The sequence below is a fragment of the Anastrepha ludens genome, chromosome 4 (genome assembly GCF_028408465.1).
Source record: "Anastrepha ludens isolate Willacy chromosome 4, idAnaLude1.1, whole genome shotgun sequence".
In the NCBI taxonomy this organism is placed as follows: Eukaryota; Metazoa; Arthropoda; class Insecta; order Diptera; family Tephritidae; genus Anastrepha; species Anastrepha ludens.
This window is the reverse complement of record NC_071500.1, coordinates 102,119,860-102,146,267: the sequence shown is the minus strand read 5'-3', so window position 1 is coordinate 102,146,267 and position 26,408 is coordinate 102,119,860. Positions and strand designations below refer to the sequence as shown.

Sequence of the window (26,408 nt, the reverse complement as noted above, 5' to 3'; positions counted from 1 at the left end):
TCCCCAAAAATGTTAAGGTTAGAATGGTTTTATTGTCTATTTCACCTTCGTGAAGGTTATAGTAGCTCATGAACTTATTATTTATAAATTAAAACTGCTTTTAAATTACATTTATATACAGATACTCATATATGCACATATCTAATGTATAGCTTTCCAACCACCAACCTTCCCCTTAGCCAGCAAAAGTCAACAGAGCTTACAAGAGTAAATAAAACTACAATTAAATGGCGTATCAAAAGTAATTTGCGCTTAAAAGGGCTTAAATTGTAAACAATAAACACCTTTACTGTCAAACCCAAAGCCTCTCCTTACACCAACATTCACACCACCCGCACCAGCCTTTGTGCTGCTTTTGCTAAATTACAAAAACATCGACTTGTGGCGACAATTACCGAAAGAAGCCTTGACTTGTGCTTAGCGCTGCTGTCTTACACTGAGATATTTATTACATGTGCACGTCAATGCAACGGGTCAGACTTCCTCATATGCCAACCCCCTGCGACCCTGCTATGTATGTAGTGCTCGTAGGTGCAATTTTTATTGTCACCTGCTGCTGGTGAAAACGAAATTTTGCTGAAAAGACTTACAAACCTACATTGGAGCGTTAGTAAAATAAACTGTTTATGTACATATGTATGTACATGGTGACGTGTAGTGAGAATGAAAATCACAACAACAAAAACTACAAAGACAGCCAGTATAAAACAACCAACTCAACTATTCGTTTATTTTGTTGATGTTTGTGGCAGAGGCGTGCATGACAAACAGAGGAAAACCACAAAAGGTGCCAATGTAGGTATGAATGCGCGTGTGTATGTTTGTGGACATGTTTGCAAGTGTATGTAAGCAGCATATTAAATACTATATATAACTAGTATGAAATATGGTGACGGCGTGTGACTTAAATCTGCGGTAAGAATGCTCTTATTGTTTAACAATGTAAAACACAAATTTGTTCTCGTGCTAGGATTGTAAATTTTTCGATCTTTGCGATTTCGGGATCCCTTTATGGCAATCCCGGAAGAACGGGACTAGTCGCGAGATTAAGATATTCGTTAGCATTCCTTTTGCAGCGACTGAACTTGGAAAAATCGCATGAATATTGTTTGAGAAGCTCACCTACCACATGAGAGATAATAAATAAATCACTTTCAAATATACGAAGGGTGCCTTTCATATTTCGGGATTTGGCAACCCTGATGTTGCAATCTGGCAACTGACAGCTGTACCGCAAAGTTTGACATTTTTTGGCTTTTACGTACTCAGAACGTTTTGAAATACCAGCGCTATTTGTGTTGTTTACAGTAACTTAAAAGATTCATCTCGGTCCAAAAATGGAATTAAATCGTGGATTAACTCAGCAACATTGCATGGATGAGCTTAATTCATTTTTTGGCGATGAAGCTCCATCAAGGACCAGTGTTTATCGATGGTATGGTGAATTCAATCGTGGTCGTAGTTCACTCCAAGACGAATTTCGTGAAGGTCGTCCAAACTCAGTTGTTGTTCCGAAAACCATTGATGCTGTGCGCGAACTGATATTGCAAGATCGTCATGTGACCTATCGTGAGATAGAGACAATCTTAGGCATTAGTGGGACCAGTATACATTCAATATTGCATAAACATTTGACTGTCAAAAAAATTTGTTCGCGTTGGATCCCACACAATTTGTCAATCGCTCAAAAAAAGGCTCGTGTCGATTGGTCGAAGGAAATGCTCAAAAAATACGATCGCGGGGCTTCGAAACACGTCTATGGCATCGTGACAGGTGATGAATCATGGATTTACGCGTATGAGCCCGAAAGTGAACAGCAGTCGACTGTATGGGTGTTTCAAGATGAGCCAAATCCAACAAAAGTTGTTCGTGCACGAATCACTTCCAAGCAAATGGTCGCCTGTTTTTTGGGAAAAACTGGACATGTCGCAACCGTACCACTAGAACAACGCAGAACAGTAAATTCTGAGTGGTACACAACCATTTTTTTGCCAGTTGTCTTCCAAAAAATTAGGAAAACCAATCGCCAAAGACAGATCACTCTTCACCAGGACAATGCGAGCTCTCACACATCGGCTCAAACAACTGCATTTTTGAGCACCCAAAACATCGAATTAATGGGTCATCCGCCGTATAGTCCTGACTTGGCACCGAATGACTTCTTTTTATTCCCGTACGTAAAAAACAAACTGAGAGGTCAACGTTTTTTGACACCTGAAGAAGCGGTTGCGGCATTCAGAATGCATGTTTTGGAGGTACCTCATTCAGAGTGGCAAAAGTGATTCGACAATTGGTTCAAACGCATGCAAAAGTGTATAGATCTTCATAGAGAATATTTTCGATGATTAAAATTTGTTTTTGTTCTCTAATCCCGACATATAAAAGGCACCCCTAGTACATACAGTGCCGGTGAATATAATAGCACCAGTAGCAATATTCTGATCCGAAAGAAGTAAAAATTTCACATTTACTACATTATTTTTTGGAATGTAAAAAACTGTTACATTTTTTATGCTATCTCAGAGTGTGCATTTGTTGTCAAATTTCATAACTGTTAATCAGTTATAAAAGATCTTTTGTCAGCACTTATGATTTTGTGCAGTCAATAAAATAGCACCAGTAGGCTTTTTTAATTTTTGTGAAAAAAAGTGAAAACAGAAGATAATAAAAGGGTTTTAAAATACTTTCTATAAAATCGTGTAATAATATTATAAAATTTGTATAGTTATGGGTCGCGAAAAGCATTGTTCCCCTGAAGAACGTGGACTAATACAAAAATTTGTGTTGTGTGGGCTGCTCCAATAAAATGATAATAAATGCCCTAAGATATGAGCAAAAAGTTGAATCCCGTGGTATGAAGCGAGTTTTTTCACCCTTAATAGTAAAACGTTTAGTACGGGCGACTAAAGCAAATTCCTTTATGACAGCTACAGAGCTCAAAACAACATTGGATGTGCCGGCAAGCGTGGAAACTATTCGCCGCAGACTTCGAGACAATAGACTCAATGCATGTAGTCCTCGAAAAGTGCCGCCCTTTTCCTCTAGGCATGTTGCTAAAAGGATATATTTTGCTAAAGCACATCTAAATTGGCCAAAGGAAAAGTGGAGAAATGTACTATGGACTAACGAATCCAACATTGTTCGTTTTGGTGGAAAGTGTTCCAGATGTTTTGTCCGTAGGCCACCTAACAGCGAATACAAGCCACAATTCACAGCAAAAACGATCAAGCATGGAGGTCATACTATTATGGTATGTGGTTGCTTCTCGTTTCAAGATGTGAGTCCTATATATTGGATCAAAACCGTTATGGATTCATCGGCTTATGTAAAAAATCCTTGATAAAATTATGCTGTCGTATGCTTCCTACGAAATGCCGCTTGTGTGGGTCTTCCAGCAAGACAATGACCCCAAATACACCAGCAAAATGGCAAAAAAATGGTTCAACGATAACTCTATCAATGTAATGGAGTGGCCTGCACAGTCCCCAGATTTGAACCCTATCGAAAATCTGTGGACGGACATAAAGAAGGGTGTATCTACAATAAAACCAACAAGCGTTGAAGGGCTCTGGGAGGCTGTGCAGAAAATTTGAAAGATGCCAGCATTTAGTGGATTCCATGGAAAGGCGTTGTGCCGCGGTAATAGCGTACAAAGGGCACGTGACAAAGTATTGAAACCATACAATTAATTTATCTACAAGATATCTGAGTGAAAATTTTTTTTTTATTTTAACAAAGAACGCTAACTTTTGTTAAAAATGAACCGAAGTGCTATTATTTTGACTGTGTAGTTTTTAAGTTTTTTTGTTTAAATTAATTAGCGTATTATAAACTGTTGAAAAAAACCAAATAATTTTCTTATGATAATAAACCATTAACATCAAAGAATTTATTATTTTGTTTTGAGTTGAATCGGTCCAACTGTTAAACAGATGTAAACGGAGTCAGTATATATTAAATTTATGCGTGGTGCTATTATATTGACCGCAGCTGTACATATGTGCATATGTACATTAGACCGGAGTGAAATTCGTAAAGTTTTTCAAATCATATCGTAATAGCAGGGAAAAGTTGCTACATATCAATACAAATTCAGGAAAAAAAAGAAATTTCAAATCGGTTAATATCTTCCGTTCGCGCATTGCATTTAAAAATTACAAATTTTATCCCAAATCCAGCTGATTTATATTACGAAAACTTGTAGAATTTGTAAATGATTAAAGATCGAGCTCACTTTTTATACATAGCACTTTCAGCATTCTAATTTACTAATCTATCCATTTCTGTGGTTCTGAGCGATCAACTTTCACCAATTTTATAACTCATCTACTAAGGAAGGCTATGCCAAATGAGGCTTGCGTGAAAGCGGCTTACGGCTACTATAACACGTCTGTGCTTTAGATCGTCTTCCACTTGATTACTTGTATTTCATCGTCTTTCTTTTCATTTTGCTTTTGATTCTGGCATACCGATAAACGAAGTGCACAGAAGAGCTAGTACTCTCTGGTCATTACCAATTCTGCTTTCACTCTTGTCGAACAGCGCTGTTTGGTAAAAAAAAATTCTATTCGATGTTCTTTTTAATTACATAGTTTACACAATTACTTAACATTAAATCGCTTCAAAGATTTTAATCATGTCTCTTACTCGTAAGGACATACACTGCCCATTTTTTGGTGCACCTAAACCACTGCTGTCATCGGTCCTTCCCACTAATACCGACATTATACAATGTTGGCAAGAAGTGAGGTACAAAATGACAGTAGAATCTTCTGCTGCCAATTCTGGTCAGAAGTTAAGCTTCACAGTCGCAGTAGATACTGTAGCTAACCAGACTGAGTCCCTTTATTCCAAGGCTTCGATTCCAATAGTTTCCCACACAAGAGTTGTACAAAAGATCAAACATCTACATGATCGATACTACACTCCTCGTAAATCTTATTCAAGGGACAAGAAACAAAAGAAGTACAATGATTTTATTGAACAATCTTCAAGTACATTATTTGACATTTCGTCCTGCAAGTGCGAGATGACACCCAATTGCTTTTGTCAAAAAAGCTTTGACAAGTGTATTTGTCCCAGGCCGATAACTATCAACCCTAAAGATAGAAAGATACCGCCATTAGAAATCAAATTTCTATATGCTCAAAGATATCTCGGACAAGGTAAGATTGGGACAGTAGATACCAAAGAAACTCAAAAGCTTACATTAAAGTTGCAGAGAAAAGCTAGTCACTTAAGTCAGACCAACTTACCTGGACCTTCTTGTAGTAGCATTGATTCTGAAACAGAGATAACTCCTGAAATTGACAATGATAAGAATGATCCCGATTTTCAGACCCCACGCTCTATTTCCTCTCAGTCAGCAAGTTCAAAAATGCACAGGTGCGCTTATCACTTCCAGCAACGGTTTTAACAAGTGATCGTTTTGGATTATCTGATAGAGCAGCAGCAGCTATTGTGTCTAGTGCATTTAAAGACATTGATTGGTTTTATAACGGACAAAGATACTTCTTTTGTTGTTGATCGAAGCAAAATTAGAAGAGAAAAAGAAAAATGTAGACTAAAACTTATCGAGTCGGGGAATGCAATAGATCAATTAAACGACCCGATGTGTGTGTATTTTGATGGCAGGATGGATGACACTTAAGTTTTAGTTGAAAAAGGAAACAAACGTTATCAATCTATAAAAAATGAAAGCACAAACATTCTTCTCTCGATGGTGATAGATGACAGAGAGCATGTCCGTGATCTTGGATTGAGGCGAGTTCTGAAAATAATGGAAATCCCTTCAAAAGACAAAAATATTAGAAACTTTTTGGTTCCTAAACTAAACTTTGAAGCAAATAAATATTTTGAATTAATTAATTGGTCTGAAATGATACTTACCTGCCCACCAATTTTAGATAGCCTTTCTTCTGAAGATATCTTGCAATTAATTTCTGATAAAGAAAAACCAAAATTAACCATAGATTTAACAAATATTCCATGCCACACGCAAGTTGTGGAGCGTTGCGTAAAACTAGTAACTCAAGCGTCCTCAAAAGTGTATGGGAACGAGAGACGTGATGGGTTTATAAGAGCAACACTCACTTCTCGTACAGTTATGCCTCAATTGGACACTAAAGCAGACTTTGCCACTCCCGAATAAATAATTTTTCATTTTTGGTTGGTTGGTTGGGAAGGGAGTGGATGGAACTCGTAGTACAGTCACCTTCACGCGGTGAGTTCTGAGTCGTCCAAAAAGGGCGGGCCAAGAGCTGTACAAAACTTATTTAAGACAGTGTGGTTAGTGGGCGCGCTAAGAGGGGAATAATTTATTCTACTTATATACTCAAGAACACTTATACAAAATTTAAAATAGAGAAACTAACCACCCGCAATTACGTAAATTTATACAAAAAATGACATTTTCCACTTCTTTTCAGGGGCTGTAGGGGCTTTGATAGAGCGGTAGACGTTTTTCTTTTCAAACTATGCCTGATGTTGTAATAGTCAAAGGCCTTTTTTTACCCGACGAAACCCATGTAACCCCTTAAGGTGTTTAGAAAAAAACTCGACCCAAAATATTTAAAAAAATAAGTAAATGTATTTTGCGGCTGAAAGAAGTTAATCTCGTAATCTCTTATTTGCTATACAATTTTTATCTGCTTCCATTTAATATGCCTCGTAAGAAATTACAAATCCCAAGATTTCGTTATTTTATTATTTTTTTTTCACTGGATTATTTGACTACTATTTCGGAATTTTCGGGACTTAAAAATACTAGGCCCCCCCAGAAATCCGGTAGTCCGGGACTAGCATCCCTAATATGTATGTATATATACACATGCATGCACACACATTCAAAAGCATATCTTTCAACTTGTCTAAAGGCAAAAATAATAATTAGTTGCCTGACAGCGCATTAATGTATGCACTTACAATATTTGCCTGCAGTTATTTGCATAAGCACACATACGTATGCCCATACATGCATACTTACAGACATAGCTTGCGCACCCAAAAACTCAAAGCATATTTATGCATATAATTAAATTTCAGTTGGGTCTCACCTTTCCGCCACCCTCAATTATTCGGCTGCTTGTTTACAAAACTCAAATTTCACGCTACCGTCCCTTCGGTCTCTTTTTTGCCATCCGTCTTTTGCGGTTTACTTTGCGGTTAGTCAAAGTAGCCAGCACAAAAAGATGACGTCAGCAGGCGTCAAAATCACGTTTTTCACGCACGCTGCTTTCGTAAAAATTCCATTTTGTTTAACTTGACGGCATGCGGCCAACAACAACCACATCACCCCTAACCAGCAAATCTCACATGCGTGTGTATCGGGTTACTTGTTTGCGCTCTAGGTTGGTGCGTACGACAGCAAACAACCCCCTTCCACCGAAGTGTAAGCAAAGGAAATTGGCGTTCATAGTGGCAGCAAGAGTAACAAACGGCGCTTTACGCAGTGGGAGTGTGTTTGTGGTTGTACTGAAGTTGTATAACCCGAAAGCGGAAGCATAAGGCAGCATAGTTTATTGCCAAACATTCAACTGGATGAAATCTGCCACAGACTTGCTAAACTTTTTAGCGGTAAATAACCGCAAACCCCAATCGATTTCATTTTCACTCCACCGCTGACAAAAGCTGTGTTTATATTACTGTCTACAAGTATGCAACGTGCCGATTCGAAATTGCTTTTGGGCCGAAAAGCTTTTGTGGATTGTAAGAAGCTTTATAAGCTGTTGGGTAACGGAACAAGTTTCAAATGTTTCGGAGAATGTAACTAGAAATATTTATGAATCGGATATGCATTGTAAGTTCATTCACTACGGTTCACTTGATTAGGGGCAATACATTTTATAGCATAATAAATATAAAATGTAATAGAAGTAATCGTAGTAGTCCAGGGTTCTCTGATAATTCAAGTAAATACCGTACTTTAATCCAAAATAAACATCCACCAAAAAATTATTCCATCTAACGATATTTCGCAGTAGAAAAACTACAGCAGTTGTAAAATTGTGCTTGATTTATTGGTTCACTTGAATAGAGGCGCTCAGTTGGCCTACATTTTTTGCGCATTAAAGTTGTGAAAAGGGATTTGTTTTTTTTAACATTCATTGGGTTTGGTCGGAAACTTCTTAATTCTAATAATGGGAAAGCTGAGAGGCTTAACAAAAGCGTAAAAAAGCACCAATCAATATCTTGACCTCAGAGGGACTTTCACATCACCAAAGAGATTGGTTCAAGTCCAAATGTTGTGCCTTTTATGATAAGAACCTGAAAGGCAAAACTTCGATGTCGTTAACATCGAAGGAACCGCACAAAGTTTTTAGTATTAGATCAAATTGCGTCCTTTCAACAGCAACAATTAAATGAATGGCAATGTTGATTGGTGTTGAATATTTTGTTGGCTAATCTACTGTTCGATGCGCTATTCTAAACGGGCCATATCTGAAACATACAAAAGTTAAAAAAAACCACCTGTGAACAAATTTTGCAAAGAACGCCGCCTCGATTTTGCAACGAACCACATGGCTTGACTTCTGTTACAAATAACGATCCCGGTGAATGGAGGAAAGTAGCATTTAGCGACGAAAAGAAGTTCAATCTGGATGGACTGGACGGACAAAAATACTATTTACATTACTTAAGAAAGGAGGAAAGGTGCGTGAGCCGCCATCGCTACCGTGAAGGTAGTGTTATGGTTTGAGGAGCAATATCACTTTCGAGTTGAAAATCGGAGACTAAAAAATGACGAGAAACAGCTATAGAGCTCTGTTGAAATCATCATTTCCTAAGATTCCTGAACTTTTGGACCTATCAGTTGGATATTTCAACAAGATAATTGACCTATAAGCACTTCAAGCGTGAACTAAACTTGGATTGCGTCCCAAAACGTTGAAACTGCAGCATAGCCACCGTATTTTGCTGATCTGAACATTATCGAAAATTTATGGGGATGAACTGTTCGTAAAGCTTTTGAGAATGGGCAACAATTTGAAGGAAAAAATGCCTTAATAGGAATCATCAAATCGGCCTGTAGTGCGATTCACTAATTTGTAACTTACTTAGGTGGCCATAACAACCCATTACCGAGTTACGGCCGACCTCACTAGCTCTGTCCAGGCGCCTCTGCTCCGCGCGCGTCTTCTCCAATTATGTACACCAAGCGAGCATAGAGTTTCCTCCACCTGGTCTTTCCACCGGAGCAATGGTCTTCATCTGCGTCGGCTCCCTTGGACTTCGCCCTCGAACACCTTCTTTGCTAGAGTTTCTTTATCTATACGCACGACATGCCCTAGCCAACGCAGGCGTTGGATGGCGATGCGTTGAACTACGTCAATTTCGGCGTAGAGCTCATATAGCTCGTGGTTCATTCTTGAACGGTAGTCTTCGCCAACGCGCACAGGACCGAAGATCTTACAAAGAACTTTTCTCTCGAACACCCCAAGAGCGGCTGCATCGCTTTGTGACACTACCCATGCCTCTGCGCCATAAAGCAACACGGGTATGATGAGCGTCTTGTAAAGTGTCAGTTTGGTCATGCGAGAGAGGGCTCGACTACTCAATTGCTTGCTTAGCCCATAGCAACACCTATTAGTAAGAGTGATTCTCCGTTTAAATAAATATCAAAATGATCGAATAATACAGGGTGGCACACGAATCGTGCTACAAAAACAAAACGTAATAACTTTTTTTCTGTGTGAGTAATCGGCTTTTTTTTTTTATTTTGCAGATTAGTATTTAGATTTACAAAAAATGGAGGCTTGGGATACCGAAAAGAGGATTCGGATAGTGCAGCGATACCATGCTTTGCAGTCCATCATTTCCGTCCAAAGGGAATTTAGGCGGAAGTTTGGCGGCACTCCCCCGAGCAGATGGACCATTATGAGGCTGGTGAACATGTTTGCTGAATCTGGAAGCATCGCACGCAGACCGTACCATCGAGATCCCCATGTTCGGGTCGAAGCCACAATCGCGGCTGTAGCATCGTCAATTCAGGCAAATCCAAGAGTTTCGACTCGTAACTTGTCGGCGCAAATTGGAGTTAGCAGACGGTCATTGCAGCGGATAGTTCATGATGACTTAAACTTGTTTCCGTACAAAGTTCAAATCACAAGCAAATTAAACCCTCTGGATTTGCCTATTCGCCTGGAATTTTGCCAAAAAATTATTGAAATGGCCGAAGAAGACAACAACTTCATAAATTGCTTGTTTATGTCTGATGAGGCCCATTTTGATCTAAACGGCAATGTAAACAAGCAAAATTGCCGTATATGGAGTCAATCAAATCCGCAAATACTCCATGAGATGGAACTGCACCCAGAACGAGTCACAGTGTGGTGCGCAGTTTCATCAAGGTGCATTGTCTTGCCATACTTCTTCGAAGAAAACGGTGTAACAGCGACTGTAAATGGGGACCGTTATTTAAACATGTTGAAGGAGTTTTTTTATCCAGAACTGCGGCGAAGACGTATCCCTTTTAACAGCATTTGGTTCCAGCAAGATGGAGCAACTGCACATATAGCCAGACCGGTTATGGAGGAGCTCCAACGAAAATTTAGAAATAAATTGGTATCCAGAAATTCCACTTTCCGCTGGCCCCCAAGGTCACCTGACCTCACTGCACCAGATTTTTTTTTATGGGGTTATCTCAAACAAGAGGTGTATAAAACAAAACCAAGTAATTTGACTGAATTGAAGCAGTCCATCACAACAATAATTGAGGCGATCCCGACTTCAACCCTTCAGTGCGCAATGAACAATTTTCTCATCAGGTGTCGCATATGCGTGAATGAGCATGGAGGTCATTTACGTTTTATTATTTTCAAAACTAATTAGTTACATAAAATAAAATTGAATTATCTATACAATAAAAAAACAAAAAGTTAAATACATTGATTAGAAAAAAAGTTATTACGTTTTGTTTTTGTAGCACGATTCGTGCGCCAGCCTGTACAAAGAAGAGCAACAAAAAAACATACCAGTCAAGCTGTTAAATTCAATTTTGAGTGTTTTTTTCAATTAAATTTATGTAAAGTAAGTAAAATAAAAAAAATTGTTTATTTAAATTAATATTTAATTAATACTCTTTGTATATATTTTGCTGAAAGAAGCCACCGAGCAACTTAATCAAAAATTTGTTTTGCCGCTGGCCGCTCCAACCGCTGGGTTATAGCAAACCTCACCTTTGACGCAAAGCATGGAACGATTGATCGCATCTGTTACAGGAGGTATGCTTCGGCTAACGGTTAACTGACTCATGTATATTCCACATTGCTCACCTACGGATCGTTGCTAACAAAATCACAATGCAGCTAAAACCTAGTAACAGTATATAAAAGCAGATTTCGAATTGTATAAGCGAGAAGATATACGATTTACCTGGTTTTCAGTTGAAATCGATGTTATTCAGGAACCATTAAGTTGGCTGTCAACCTGATAAATTAGGTCATCAGCCAAGTCTGGAGGTCATTAGCCAAGTCTGGAGTTAACTGGACCTTGCAGCCAAATGGAAAAGATTGTCCACATCCCGGAGCAAACGTCGATCCACTGCTTGAGGGCTCACTATCTCCTCTCCACGCGATAAATCATAGGCCAAATACTCCAAATACATATTCGCGTTGTTTTAAGGGTAGTCAGATAGGGGTAGTCAGACGCCCGAAAAATTGATTGCTTTATTTTACACAAATAGCATTAATATATTATGTTTCGACTTGACTTTAGCAAAATTTCGAAAAAAAAATTAATAGTTGTAAAAGTTATCGCTGTTTGTGTGGACCCCGTTTCTCCACAAGTCCCTTGCGGTGATCACTACAAGTCCTTGGAGATTCATTTAAAATCAATCGGACAAGAGAAATTAGTTTTACTAATAGATAATCTTGTGCCTAATCGAAGCTTTTTTTCAAAATTAACAATATGGCGGCCACAGGAAATATTTTTCAGATTTTCGAGAGAAAAACCGACCATTAATTGTTTAAAAAAATTAAAACTTTTGGAAAAAAAATCCTTCGATTAGGCACGAATTTTTTATGTTTTTCAAAAGCGTTATAAATTTAATTGAAATCTACCAAGCGGTTTTTAAGTTACAGGGATCACCAGTTCCAAAAACATAGTTTTGTGAAAAATGCATTTAAAGTTTTGAGCTCGATTTATGTAGAGTTATACGAATTATTTAATTACTTACACTGTGTCATCTATTCCTGGGCCATATAGTAGTTCTTCAGCCGTCATGGCAGCTTCCAAGATATCGATTTGTAGTATTCTACCTTCGCGAGTGTTGTCGTTAGTGCGCTTATCTGCCACTTTCATACGTGCAGCTTCCATTTTTTCAGCATAGAGATGATAATTAGGCCCACAATTAAGTCCCAGTGTATTCATTATAAACAATAATGAATTTATACCTTATATATAGGGAATATACATATTTAGGTATACTTTCATATACTTCAAAATGAACATTCATAATAATACAACCCGGGAAGTCGGTTGCTTGCAGCTGCTGCTAACTACAATTGAATAACTCGAAAAGTATTTGTCGGACTCACTTCAAATTTTCACAAATTATTTTTAAGGTATTATACTTTAAGAAATTGCAAATAAAAAATCCAATTTTTTTAAGATTCTGACTACCCCTCACCCCGTAATTCTTAATATTTTTCCGAAATATTTTGGTGGAAGTCTTAAAATATGTACACACTTGTACTAATGTGGGCAAAAAGTAAGGTGAATTTATTTGTCAAACTTCGCGGGATTAAAATTTCGCTCTAGTTCATCTCGGCCAACTTTCATCTGAATGTAATTATCAGTAATATATTTACGCTTGTGTTTACCAAACGACCAAGAGTGCATTTTTCGATTTTTACAATGTCTGATTTGATTGAGCAGAGAAGTGCCATCAAATTTTGTTTGCGGAATGAAATTTCGGCTGCGGAAACGTTTAGCATGTTGCAGAAGGCAATGTCGCAGAAAAATGCTTATAAGTGGTACAAAGACTTCAAAGAGGGTCGAGAACGTGTTGATGACTTGGAGCGCTCCGGACGACCATCGACGTCAACAGATGACCAACACGTCAATAAAGTGAAGGAGTTAGTGCTCAAAAATCGTCAGTTGACTGTTAAAGTCCTTACTGATATGATCGGAATATCAGAACGATCTGTGAAAACCATTTTGAAAGACCATTTGGGCCTACGAACAGTCAAATCTCGTTTGGTACCGAAAACTCTCAATTTCTTGGAAAAAAGTCGTCGCGTTGATGAGTGTGAAACAATGCTTTCAGACTATCAGGACAAGCTCAAATGAATCATTACGGGAGATGAGACTTGGATTTAGCGAATATCGTGCTAAAGGCGAGGCCAGATCGAAAAGAGCTCGTCAAAGTCGTTCAAAAATAAAGGTCATGATGACAGTTTTTTTCGATTTTCGTGGTGTGGTGCACTATGAATTCATTCCACCTGGCCAAACTGTTAATAAGGAATATTATTTGAGCGTTATGCGTCGTTTACGTGAAGCAATTCGTCTAAAAAGACCACAATTATGGGCCAACAACTCTTGGTTTTTCATTTCGCCAAAAATTCCACGCATATCGTTCCGCAACCACCGTATTCGCCTGATTTAGCTCCGTGTGACTTCTGGCTATTCCCAAAACTCAAGAGACCACTCCGAGGAACGCGTTTCGAGTCGATTGAGGAGATAAAAGCTGAATCGAAAAAGGTGCTGATGGCTATACCGGAAATGGACTATTTGGCATGTTTCGGGGATTGGAAAAATCGTTCGGATAAGTGTATTTCCTCGAGAGGGGATTATTTTGAAAGGGATGAAATTGATTTACAAGAATAAATAAAGATTTTTCATCTTACAACCGAATTCACCTTACTTTTTGCCCCAGCGTAGTGAGTATTTCTGTGAATTACGAATAGACGCTTATACCAACAGCTTTTATAACATCGGCAACCCACACTGAAATACTCTGAAAAATATTTTCGTAAAAGATGGAAATTTTTATTTTAACCCTTTACGTGCTCCATTGTTTATCTATTTGTGTACTGCAACTGTCTAGTTTACAAGTATCAAATATGATTTTACGTACAACGCAATTTGCAAAAATTATAAATCTTCCGAAAGGGTGATTAATTTTGCGCCACATTGTAAATGAACTTTTTAAAACATATATTAACTGTAATTACTAAAAGCAACCCGATTGAAAATTATTTTTGAGCTAATGCTGTAAAAAATAACGGTTCATCTTCTTTTTATGCCAACAGAAGTAAAATATTATCAAAATCCCAAATTGCATCTAATTTATTAGACCCTTTCGAAGGAGGCCGGTTTCATTTTAGGTATGCCAAGAGTTATTGAGAGATAACTTTATTAGCAATATTAAGTCTTTCGATTATTTGTGCGATATAATTTCGTTCAAAGGGCTGCCTGCAATATATAATAACATTTTGATTCATTCTAATTTTTACGGTTGACGGTTACAATAGCCTAGACAGCATTTCATTTGCTTTTTCAGTTTACGGAACTTGCCGTTTTCCGCATTCCCTGGCAAATAGGCGGAGGAGAAGTGAAGAAATTTATCCCCGCTAAATAAATTGTTACTGGACCACCCTGTAATGCCCTAGATTATTTTAAAAACTGCTAATTACTTGTTTATTATTCGCAGGCCCTTATTTAAGTAAATTATTATTTTGTGCCAAAAATACATAGATACACACCGTTATTTTGTTTTATTTTATTATTTCATTTTGTTATTTTATGTTATTCAAAAATTCATGTGCATTCAAACGTTAATCCACCACAGCTGACGCCGGTCGATCAAACAAGAATTGGTATACAAAAGCTTATTTTAAAATGTTGCGCTTTTGTTATATTTTATTTTTTTGCGAATATTTTGCTATAATTTTTAATACTTTATCTTAAGTATTATTTTTCGTTTGTCTTCAGTACAGTTTGAACTTTTTAGCAAAACATACTTATTTTGTTATTATTGTTTTAATTGACTTTTTTTATTGTTCCTACTTCATTTTAGGTATGTTAATCTTTTAATTTAATTTAATTTAAGTTAATTTAATTTTATTTTCTTTTTATTCTTTTTCATTTCTTTTAACTATTTATTTTTATTTGCATTTACATTTTTCTTTTCTTTTTTAGTTCTTTATAAAATTTTATATTCTACATAATATTATTCTATTTTAATTTTTTTTATTTCTTTAATTCTTTATTTCTATTATAATTTTTGTAATATATTTAAATTTTTTTTTTTACTTAGTTCTCATTATTTAATTTTGTATTACACCTTAATTAGTTTTTTTTTTTTTGTTATATTATTATATTATTTTTTAATGCAAGTGTTTTTATTTATTTTTTTTTTACTTTAATAGTTTTACTTTGTTTAAGTTTCTCCAATTTACATTATATACTTTTTATGTATTTTTATTGTTCTTATTACATTTAATTCTAATTTTTGTATTTACATATATTTTATTTAGTTCTTATTATTTAATTTTCTATTCTATATTGACTAGTTTTTTTTTCTTTTTTTCATTGCATGAGTTATTAAAATTTTTACGTTTTGGCTATTAATTACTTTAATTAGTATTATTTTTTTTCTTTTCATTCTTTTTCATTTCTTTTATTTCCTTATTTTTATTATAATAATTTTTGTGTTTAAATTTTTTTTATTATTTAGTTCTAACCATTTAAGTTTTTAGGTAGAACCTTAACTGTTTTTTTTTTGTTTTTTTTCATAACATTTCTTATTTCACATTTTTCCTTTTTAATTTTTTTTTGTATGTTAATTAATTTATTTATTAATTCAGTCGGCTTTAGTTTATTTATTTATTTTTTTATATTGGTTGGTTGGTTGGTTTAAGGGTGACCCCGAATCGGAGGGCCACATAGACCGCATGATTTCCCCACCTAACCGAGATTTTTATTGTAGATTTTGGTCAAAGATATTAATTCGTTTCGAGAATTTGATGAGAGATTCGATTTTCAGGTTCGAGAGTACTGAAAGATTGTCAATTGTTGGAGAGCCTAGAAGAGCGAGTCGACTTCTGGCTAGACCAAGACAACTGCACAGCAAATGTCAGCTTGATATAGCGTTTTTCAATAGGTGCGCTTCAACTTTTTTCCGATAGGCAGGGCGAACGACGCAATATTTTTTATTTTTCGCTTGTCATTTGTAAACTTCATTAGTATACATTTCATCATGGAACGCTACACACTTGAGCAACGCGTTAAAGTTATTCAGGCTTATTATGAAAACGGGCGTTCAAATCAAAATGCATATCGCGCACTTCATCTTCAGTGAGGACGCACATTTTCACCTCAGTGGATTCGTCAATAAGCAGAATTTCCGCATTTGGGCGAAAGATAATCCAAGAGAGATTGCCGAAAAACCAATGTGCCCACAAAGAGTGACTGTTTGGTGCAGTTTACATGCCGGCGGCGTAATTGGCCCATATTTTTTCGTTGACGAGAACGAGCGCCACGTTACTGTGAATGGAAATCGATACCGCGACATGATAAACGATTATTTTTGGCCGCAATTGAATGGTATGGACTTAGACGACATGTGGTTTCAACAAGATGGGGCCACAAGCCACACAGCACACCCTACAATTGATTTGTTGAAGAGTAAGTTCGATGAGCGCATTATTTCCAGAAATGGACCGGTCGAATGGCCGCCGCGCTCGTGTGATTTGACGCCTCCAGACTATTTTCTTTGGGGTTATGTGAAGTCATTGGTCTACAGTAACAAGCCGGCGACGATTTGTGAGCTCAGAGCCAATATTGAATGCGAAATTGCTGGAATTTCGGCCGATTTAAGCAAAAGAGTGGTCGAAAATTGGGTTCAACGATTGGACTTCGTAAAACGTGCACGCGGTGGTCATGCAAAAGAAATCGAATTTCATACTTAAATGTATATGTTCAAACTCGATAATAAAAAAAAAATTAGTTAAAAAAGTCAAACCGTTTGTGTTTTATTCAAAAAAAAAGTTGAAGCGCTCTTACTGAAAAACGCTTTACTTCCTCATCTTCGTCATTCAGTATCTGCACAGGTCGTTTTGAGGAACCCCGAGCCGACGTGCGTGAGCGCCCAAAAGGCAGTGGCCGGTGATAAGAGATATTATATGCCTTAGTTCGTGTTTCGAAAGACTTATAAGGGTTTTTGTCTGTTTCAGATTGTAGGATGGCCAGATTTGTCTGGTCGTAACGAAAGTAGTTTCCACTCGCCACCTCCGATCAGATTTCTTTATATTACTTTATCTAGTTCTATTCTGTTATTTTGTTTTATTTTATTTCAATTTGTTTTCTATACTTTTTCTACATTTTCTCAATTTAATTTACTTTACCTTTTTCTTCATTTTTCTCCTTTCTTTAACTGAACTGTAATTGGTTCTTAAACTTTATTTATATTCTTTTATTTTTATTTTAAAAACTTGTTTCTTATTTAACCTTTATTATTTATTTTTTATTCTACATTATTTTTTTTTTATTAATTTTTAATGTTTTTTTAATTAAACCATTTTAATTTATGGGATCTTATTTAAAATTATTTGTATTAATTTTGTTTTACTCCATTTCTTTTATATTACTTTATTTAGTTTATTTTATTTTAGTTTTATCGATTTATTTATAATTTAATTTTTTGAAGTTTTTCTACTTTATATTTATTTTATTGCTTTTAATGTTTTCTTTTTTTCATTGATATTTATCTAGTTTTTAATTTCTTATTTTGATTCTTATTTTTTATTTCAGATATTTTTGTTTTATTTTTTAATTTTAACTAAATTTTTTTGTTATATATTTAGTTTTCTTAATTTTCTATCTAATTTTTTCACTATATTTTTTTACATTAATTCCATTAATTTTGTGATCTTATTTCAATATATTTGTATTCAATTCATTTTATTCCATATCGTTCACATTACTTCATTTAGATTTATTTTATTTCGATTTATTTCTATTTATTTTGTTTTTTGTTTTTTACTTTTCAACATTTTCCAATTTTAATTTATTTAAATATTTTTATTATATTTGCTGTGTTTTTTATTGGGCTTATTCCATTTTGTATTTTTATTCTTTAATTTTTTTAATACATTATATCAATCCTTTTTTTGTTTTTGCAAATTTTTTGTATTAATTTATACGTTTAATTTTTTATTTTATTTAACTTAGTTTTTTATTTTAAATCCTATTTATTTATTTTCTTATATTTGATATTACTTTATTTTTCTTTTATTGTTGTAATTTAAATTTTTGTGAATATTTCATTTTAAACTACAATAATTTATTTTGTTTTATTTTCCAGTTTTATTTGTGACCATTTGTGTGCATTTGTATTTTATTTTTTGATTAGCTTTTTTATTTTATTTTTATTATTTTAATTTTTTTTATTTTATTTTACTGTACTTTTTTTATTTAAATGTGTTTGTATTTCTTTCTTATTCAATTTTTTCATATTTTTTACTTAAATTAATTTTACTTTCAGTTAATATTTGTTATTGTAATTAATTTTTCTATTGTACCTTATTTTACTTCTTATTGTAATGTCTAATGGATTTGTAAAGCCATTCGATAGGGCTAAGTTCGAAATGCCGTGTGGGCGTGAAGCATTGAATGATACAGAAGGGTTTTCTAATAGTGGACTTCCCCCAGCAGGCAATGGCACACCTCCGATTGTATTTCTGTGGTGAAAACGATCCTCATAAAAAAAAAATTAAAGACCAAAGCGTAAGGTTTTGAAGAAAAAAAGCAGCTAAAATGAATTTCTTTTACTCCGAAGTCCACCTATATACACTTCCGCAAACAGAAGTTTAACAAAACAAAAAACAATTTTTGGGGACTAATACCTAAAATTAGAAATAAGGAAGCTCTAAATCCATTGTATAGGGATCAAAATAAGAAACTTTGCCGAAGGAACCATACCTCTAAAACGAATTCTGATGCCCCCCAATTTGGGTGGAACTTTTTAGTTTCTTTTCTCACGTAAAGGCCAAAAATAGTGATATTTTGAAATGATTGTATGGGGAACCCCCAGGGGAGTTCCAGGGGGTGTGCCACTGGCATGGGTGGATCGGCCGTCCAAAGTTAGTGGGGGTCTGTCATACATTTGGACTCGATTCGAGCACTCTAAATGGGTCAATGTGGAATTTTTCGTTCGACCGAAATTGGGGGACATCAGAATTCGTTTTAGAGCTATGCTTCCTTCGGCAAAGTTTCTTATTTTGATCCCTAGAATACGATTTTCACAGAGAAATGAGCGATTTTTAAATCGACCCGCCCTAATATACAATACATGTATATATTTTTAAACTATTTCTATTTTTTAGTGTCCAATTTTTTTTATATTTTTGTTTTATTTAAATTAATTTGACTCTAATTTATTTAGTTTGATATGATTTTCTTTTTTTATATGATTTTTGTTTTTATTCTATTATTTATTTATTTTTTTTCCTCTTTTCATTTCTTCTTGCCAATATTAAATTAAAAAAACTTAGTGTATTTTATATTTTAACTTTAATTTGTTTATAATTTTATTTTAATTATCATTAGTAGGTAGGTAATAAATAAATACAGACTACAAAACTTATTCACTATTTTAGAAATCATTAAACAACTGCAAATCTCTTTGGTCTACTGCTCTGGCGGGCTTCCAATCCTTTTCGGGATAATCATCAAAATTGCTCGTATCACCATCGGATGTGACATCGGGAATAATTGGGGGCTGCAATGAAAGAATAACAAATGCAATGAATTAATTACAAAATTTTAGAGCACAACAAAATTACAGTTGAGCAAATATTTAGAAAATTTTAAAATGTACGCGAAAAACTTGACCGAGAAAGAAAAGTGAGTGAAAAAGAAAAACTATCAAGAAAAATTAGCGTCTGTCATAATAATTAGGTTATGTACGCAGTGTGTGAGTAATGAGAATTACGACCTCATGCAATCCACCACACACATCCATGTGGTAGGCAGTTTTTATAATTGTAATTGTTGTTGCAGCTCTCAAATGTTAAATATCTTCTCATTAGTGCAGCAGTTTCTCATCATTTCGCTACCATTTGCTCGGACGCCCCGCCATCAAAACCATAACTAATACTCACACACGAGTATTGCTTTTAGCAGCAACAATAGCAACGATAGTGAAAATTAAACATCAATTTGTAAGAACAACAACTGCAAATGGCCTAGGCCATTTTACACGCGCCACACAATAAATGATGGAAATAAATAAAATACACAGGTTTTGAAGTTTAGTTTTTCAAAATTTTCTACTAACAATAAAATCTAGAAAAATAGAAACAAAAACATTAAGCAAATTTATTTTTTCGTTCATTTCACAGTTAGTTGTCAGAGATTTATTGCAGTTGCATTAACAATAGTCAGCCGTCAATGAGTATGAAACAGCAGCCAAGTAGCTAAACCCGAAAAAGTGAAAAGCCAAAAGGCCAACAGTGCAGCATTTCTTGTTCAACTGACAGCTAGAATACTTAGTAATCGATATAGCGCACAAAAAGTACCCAGTAGAGAAATGCAGCTGATGATGAACTGAATATAATTATATACCAGCCGAGCAGCTGCGATCAGCGGCAGTTATGCAAATTACTTTTGGACTCGGTGAACGCACTAATTGTCTCAATCTCATTTTAGCCACTTGGTTTAGCTACTTCTTCTTCTTCTTGATGGCGTGCTTGCCGCTTAAGCGATTTTAATCAGCCTCGATCAGCTATCGTCTGTTATCTGATGTTTCTTTGCGGAGGCTGAACTTTCCAACTGTGAGACCAAAAATCTCCTCCTGGCATTGAAGTTGGGAAGCACCGTTTTTAATACGTGGAGGGTGCAACGCTCATAGGAACATTGCAGGCGCTCATAGAATCAATATTTGATCGCATCGTTCTTCGCATCCATCGTTGGAAAATCTCGCTTTGATGCGGATTATTGCGCTACGCCCGTCCACTAGAGCGAACGAAAGTATTGTACTTGGCGACATAGTCTCTTTCCTACTATAAGTCCAACACCGGATTTGCGTTCCTTTACATGGCAGCTGTAGTAGACGTCGCAAGGTCCAGGCATATTCTTGCCTTACCCCGTCTATCGCATCTCTTGAATGACAGTGATGTCAGCCTTTGTACGAGGACATCAACCAGCCGGACACTTTCTCCATTAAGGGGCCTGTCAAATCATAATCCTTAGTTCATTAGCAGGGGTCGTCATCAACGTAAGCAGTTCTCATCCCAGACTTTATTTTGTTTTTCATTAGGGAAGGATTTTTACGCGGCGGGTCCCAAACCCAGCACAGAACCAGATATCCTGGGTTTAGCTGATAAGACTAAATGACTCTACAGAAGATATTTAATGTCTAAACTAAGTAAGTATTTTTATATGTAGTCCTGAAGTCAAAGATATTTCGGTTTTTCTTACAGAATGTCCGGCTGTTATAGAAAAAATGCTCGTTGGTCAACATTTGTCTGCTCTATTTTTCCCTTCTTCGAAAGGATTTCAACGATTTTTCTCTATTCCGCAACCTTCATAAAGCTGATATAGAAGACTGTCATGTTTAGAGATCTGCGACTTTGATTTTGAATTTTACTGAATTTTTGAAAAAAAAAAACGTCTTGCGCACTCACCTTGCATCAGGTGACGTTTCGGCACCATACATTTCAAGTGTCCAACCAGAATAGTTGACAATGGCAAGCAAAAATTTCCATTACTCAAAATCATTTATTTTTCATTTAGTAAAAAAGTTATTCAAATATAAAGTTGGATGATTAATTTTGCATCCAAAAGCATTAAACATTTCACGGAATTTTTTAAGAATGCAGCAGAAGTAATATGTACGTGGGTCATTCTGATCGGGCAGATCAGACTGCCATGACAGTGTGTTCAGAGGGACAACCCGTTCGTTTGCTTATTAACGCTGGAATTTCACACTGAAGGAGCTCTATGGTAAAGTTTAAAATTTAGTTTAGTTTAAAGCTTAAAATTTTGCGATTTTTTTTTAATGTTTTATATGGTTTGAAAGTTTGATTCATATAGTCTTACAGTTGTTTCATATTTTTATAGTTTTTTATAAAGAGTTTTCCAATAAGAGGTGTTATTTTGATATTCATTCGATATATTCGTTGCTTTTGCGGCACGTCTTGTTGAAAATAAACGTTGTCCAGATCAATACCATCCAATTCCAGCCATAAAAAATCGTTGATCACCTCTCGATAGCTCTCCAGCTTCACTTTCGGAAAAGTAAGTTCCAATGACTCCGCCGGACCATAAACCGCACCAAACAGTCACACGTTGAGGATAGAGAGGCTTTTCAGCAATAACTCTTGGATTTTCTGAGCACCAGATCCGACAATTTGGCTTATTGACGAAGCCACCGAGGTGGCAATGGGCCTTATCACTCAAGCTGATTTTTCGATAGAATTCCGAAACATTTTCATGCATTTCAACGACCCAATCAGGAAAGACACGGCGTTGTTGATGATCGGCCGATTTGAGTTCTTGTGTTAACTGGACTTTATAAGTCTTAAGACCCAAATCTTTATGCAATGGTGTAATAACGTTTGTGGAATGCCTAATACCAAAGAACGACGAGGCATGGACAAACCTGGGATTTCTTCAACACTTTCGGCTACAACAGCAATAATTTCGACTGTTCTTGAGCGACGTGCACGGGTTTTATTCTTCACATCACTAACTTGTCCCAGCAGCTCGAATTTGTATACCAATTTCTGTATTGCGGTCCTTCAAGATACTTGACGATGACCCAAAAATTTTCGAGTTTTACGAATCGTCTCTGCCAAATTTTTACCATTTTTATAGTGAATTTTAATAATTTCAATGCATTGTTATATAAAATAAAAAATAGCAAACAAATTCTAACTCGAAAAACAAAAAACCAAAAAAAAAAAACAAAACAACATATCAAGCACTTAGTTATTATGCTCGCCATTGTATGATCATTTTCCATAACTCCGTAAAGAGTTTAAAAAGTCAATCAAATTCAAATCAAAAATGTCCTACTTTACTTTTGCACTTTCTTCTTTTATATACTCGTAAAATATCGGAAGTAATAATCAGTGGCCTCATTCCACTCCACTTTGTAGTCAAAGCGTCGGCAGCTGGTGCAGCCCTAAGGATTCCTAATCTATTTTATCTTAAAGAATTCAACCTTACAGGGCAAGCAAGAAGTCTGGTTTCAATTCTGAACTCCTCATGCCTGACGGTCTATGACAAGATAGGAAGAAAACTTGAGTTCTCCAAGAATATCAAAGTGGTCATCAGAGATCGGTCGGTATGGAGAAATAATGAAATATCTTTAGAACAGAGCGCACCGGTGTGGTTAACTGAAGGGTTCAAAATGGGCTCAGATTGCAGTGCCGGGGCTGCGATTATGGGACCACGTTGCAAGAAGGCATTTACAATGAGAAAAACGGCTCCCATTTTTCAGACAGAGGCCCACTCCTTAGAGCTATGTGCCAGAGAATGCCTTCGTAGAGGCACGCCTGGTGTCAACATCAACATTCTCTCTGGCAGTCAAGCAGCTCTAAAATCGCTAGATAGCTTCTCATTGCAATCAAGGTTGGGCTGGGAATGTTTCAAAGTTCTAGATGCTCTAGCATCAAGAAAAATTGTTACTCTGATATGGGTAGCGGGACATGAGGGACATGAATGGAATGAAATTCCGGACACTTTAGCGAAAAGGGGTGCAAATACTTCCTTCATAGGTCCTATACCTTTCTGCAAGGCAAATAACAGCTTCAAAAGTGCTTTTCCACGGGAGCGGGAACAACAAGGCCTAATTGAGCACTGGAGAGCCCAAACAGGTACGCAGAAGTCAAACAGACTCATTGACCCAGAACGTATAAAGGTAGCGGCAAACATAAAACTCAACAGAAATGGCATGCAACTTTACACTGAACTACTAACTGGAGATTGTAAACTAAATTACTACATAAAAAAAAATTGATGTCGCAGAAAATGATTCTTGTAGGCTCAGTAAATAGGCAGTGGCACGACGCAGACCAAATTACCTGGGTAACAGAGTTATAGAATCAAACCTCTTGGTAGAAATTATGCCTACAGCAGTTTTAGGATTTTTTGATGGCCTAAAATTGTTTGAGTAAGCCACGTGGCTGCAGTTCTTTTTAGGTCGTCAGTTGCACAAATAGTCATTTATAATAATAATATAGAAAATATCGGAAGTCTCAGAATATTGAATGTGGCAGCTTACGCAAATCAAAAGCTAACTTAATCGGACTTTCCCAATTTCACTCATGAAACTAATTTTAAAATTTATGTCCGCGATTGTGAAGCCACTCGCCTGGCTGCGTTGTGTTTTATTAAGTGCCTTGTATTTTCAGTGTTTTTTTTATTCTTCTTCTTTTTCTTCATTTTTGCTTCTCCTGGCAATGAAAGCATTGACAAGCAGCAAATGCGGCCAACAACTCCCTGCTGTGTTTTGCGCGAGCACGAAAAACTATTAGCAAACAGATGTTTACTGAATTATTTATTTTTTTAAAATGGTTTTGAACTTTTAAACTGCGAATTCGAGTGTCAGCTGGCAATAAACACATCCGATATTTGGCTTATTTTCGAAAGAAACTATAGACGTGGCATGAAAGTATATGAATGTAAAGGGCTGTTTTTGAAAATGAGAACTCACACATACATGCAAACATTAAAGTAATGTTAATGGACACAAAAATAGCCTCATTGAAAAGATAATCGTGCGCCATTATTGCTTGGATATTTCTGCTTCTTGTTACAGTAGACCAGGCAATGGCAGAAAAAGTGATCGATATGCGTTTCAACAGCTTCTAGAATTGTTCTGGATAGTGGAATCAGGCATATGTTTTTCATGCAAAACTTTTGAATGATAGAAAAATACTCAAAGGTTTCTCAATGCCTGCTAACGAGGGCTAAAATCAGCGGTAAGTACTGAGGAAAAACTCTCATATCGAAATTTGATCGGAAAGTGGGATGGAACCTTATTTTAATTCTTATTATTTAATTCTTATTAAGCCACTGTGCGGCCCAAATATGTCTCATGTGCGAAGCTCACAGAGGTACCCTTTTTCAAAGCTTTTTCAAAATTTTAACACATTCCTTCGGTTTATTGTTCTATATTTTATATGAATGCATGGCAACACGACCGAGGTGGTGGAGCCTTTTTAATTACTTAATTTAAGTAAAAGCAAAGCACCATCATTCTTACCTGAAAGGGAAATCCACGGAATCAACTTTACGCGAGCTCGTTGGGACTGTGGAAAAAACTCTGGAAGGCAAACAATTCACTTTGGCGGCCTTCATAGATATATAAAGTGCTTTTAATAATATCAGGGTGGAGCCAATTGTCACTGCGTTAGATAGACTAGAGGTTTTTTTTATTATGGAGGTGGCACAAAACATTGAAAGCCGAAAAGTGTGAGACTTGCCTTTTGGCTCACCCACTAAAAACCCACCCCAACTCCGTTTCCCTCCTGCGGGACAACCGTTAAGTAGTACTTCAGATAGACCAGAGGTGGAAAGACCTATCTGTCCCTGAATCTCGTCCCTGCTTGGCTGCAGGGAAGTTAATGCGGTCGCAAGAGGGGCTAAAGTCACTAGATTCGTTCACAGGGGGACGCTGCAGGGTGGTGTCCTTTCGCCCCTACTTTGGCTACTTGCCATTGACGATGTTCTGAAAATGTGAAATAAGGGTGGGGTTACGGTAGTAGCATTCGCCAATGATTTGGGCCTAATGATATCGGGGCCGTTTCCCTCAGTCATGGCTGAGATTTTCGAAAGGTCACTTGCTGTACTCAGCCGCTCCGAGTCAACTCTGACCAAACAGAGCTGGTGCTATTTACCAGAAAATATAAACCTCCACCTTTTCGACTTCCCAAATTAAACAACCACGTTCTCCCGCTCTCATCGGAAGTTAGGTATTTTGAAGTGATACTTGACTCCAAACCCCATTCGAAACTATACATTGAAAATCGGGTAAAGAAGGCCAGTATAGAAGGCCTTGATCGCAGAAAAGATGAAACTCCATTTCTTCATGTGCTATTTCGAAACCCCTTTGGCCCCAATACGATATACGAAGGACTCAGAAAATCCTTTGGATTCCTCGCCATTCAATTTCCAAACTCGCAGCTGTGTTTACCGGTCACTGGATGATCGGCACTCACGCGGAAAAGCTAGGGTTATTAACGCATATTGCAGAAGCTGTGGGGAGCTTTCAGAGAAGGAGAGCACTTTCTCTGTAAATGTCCGAGCTTGGCAGCTAGACGACTAAGATCACTGGATGCTCCTTTCATCGACAGCCTGGGACAGTGCGCCAACCCAAGTGCCATCAAAGCTTCTCCATTATATCATAACATATAATATATAATATATATAACAGCTCTGGCTGCCTGTAGATATCT

General features: G+C 36.4%; 1 protein-coding gene across 7 annotated transcripts in view; it reads right to left on the bottom strand.

Annotated features, from left to right (window-relative positions):
* Positions 1 to 19,498: 19,498 nt before the first annotated feature.
* LOC128860397 (cAMP-dependent protein kinase catalytic subunit 3) overlaps positions 19,499 to 26,408 on the bottom strand; it is a 132,542-nt gene continuing 125,632 nt past the window's right edge. For all 7 annotated transcript variants that reach the window (XM_054097904.1, XM_054097905.1, XM_054097909.1 and 4 more), the window contains one exon: positions 19,499 to 19,723. In XM_054097904.1, coding sequence (XP_053953879.1) covers positions 19,598 to 19,723 — 126 coding nt within the window. In that variant the 3' untranslated portion in view covers positions 19,499 to 19,597. The remainder of the gene's footprint in view (positions 19,724 to 26,408) is intronic.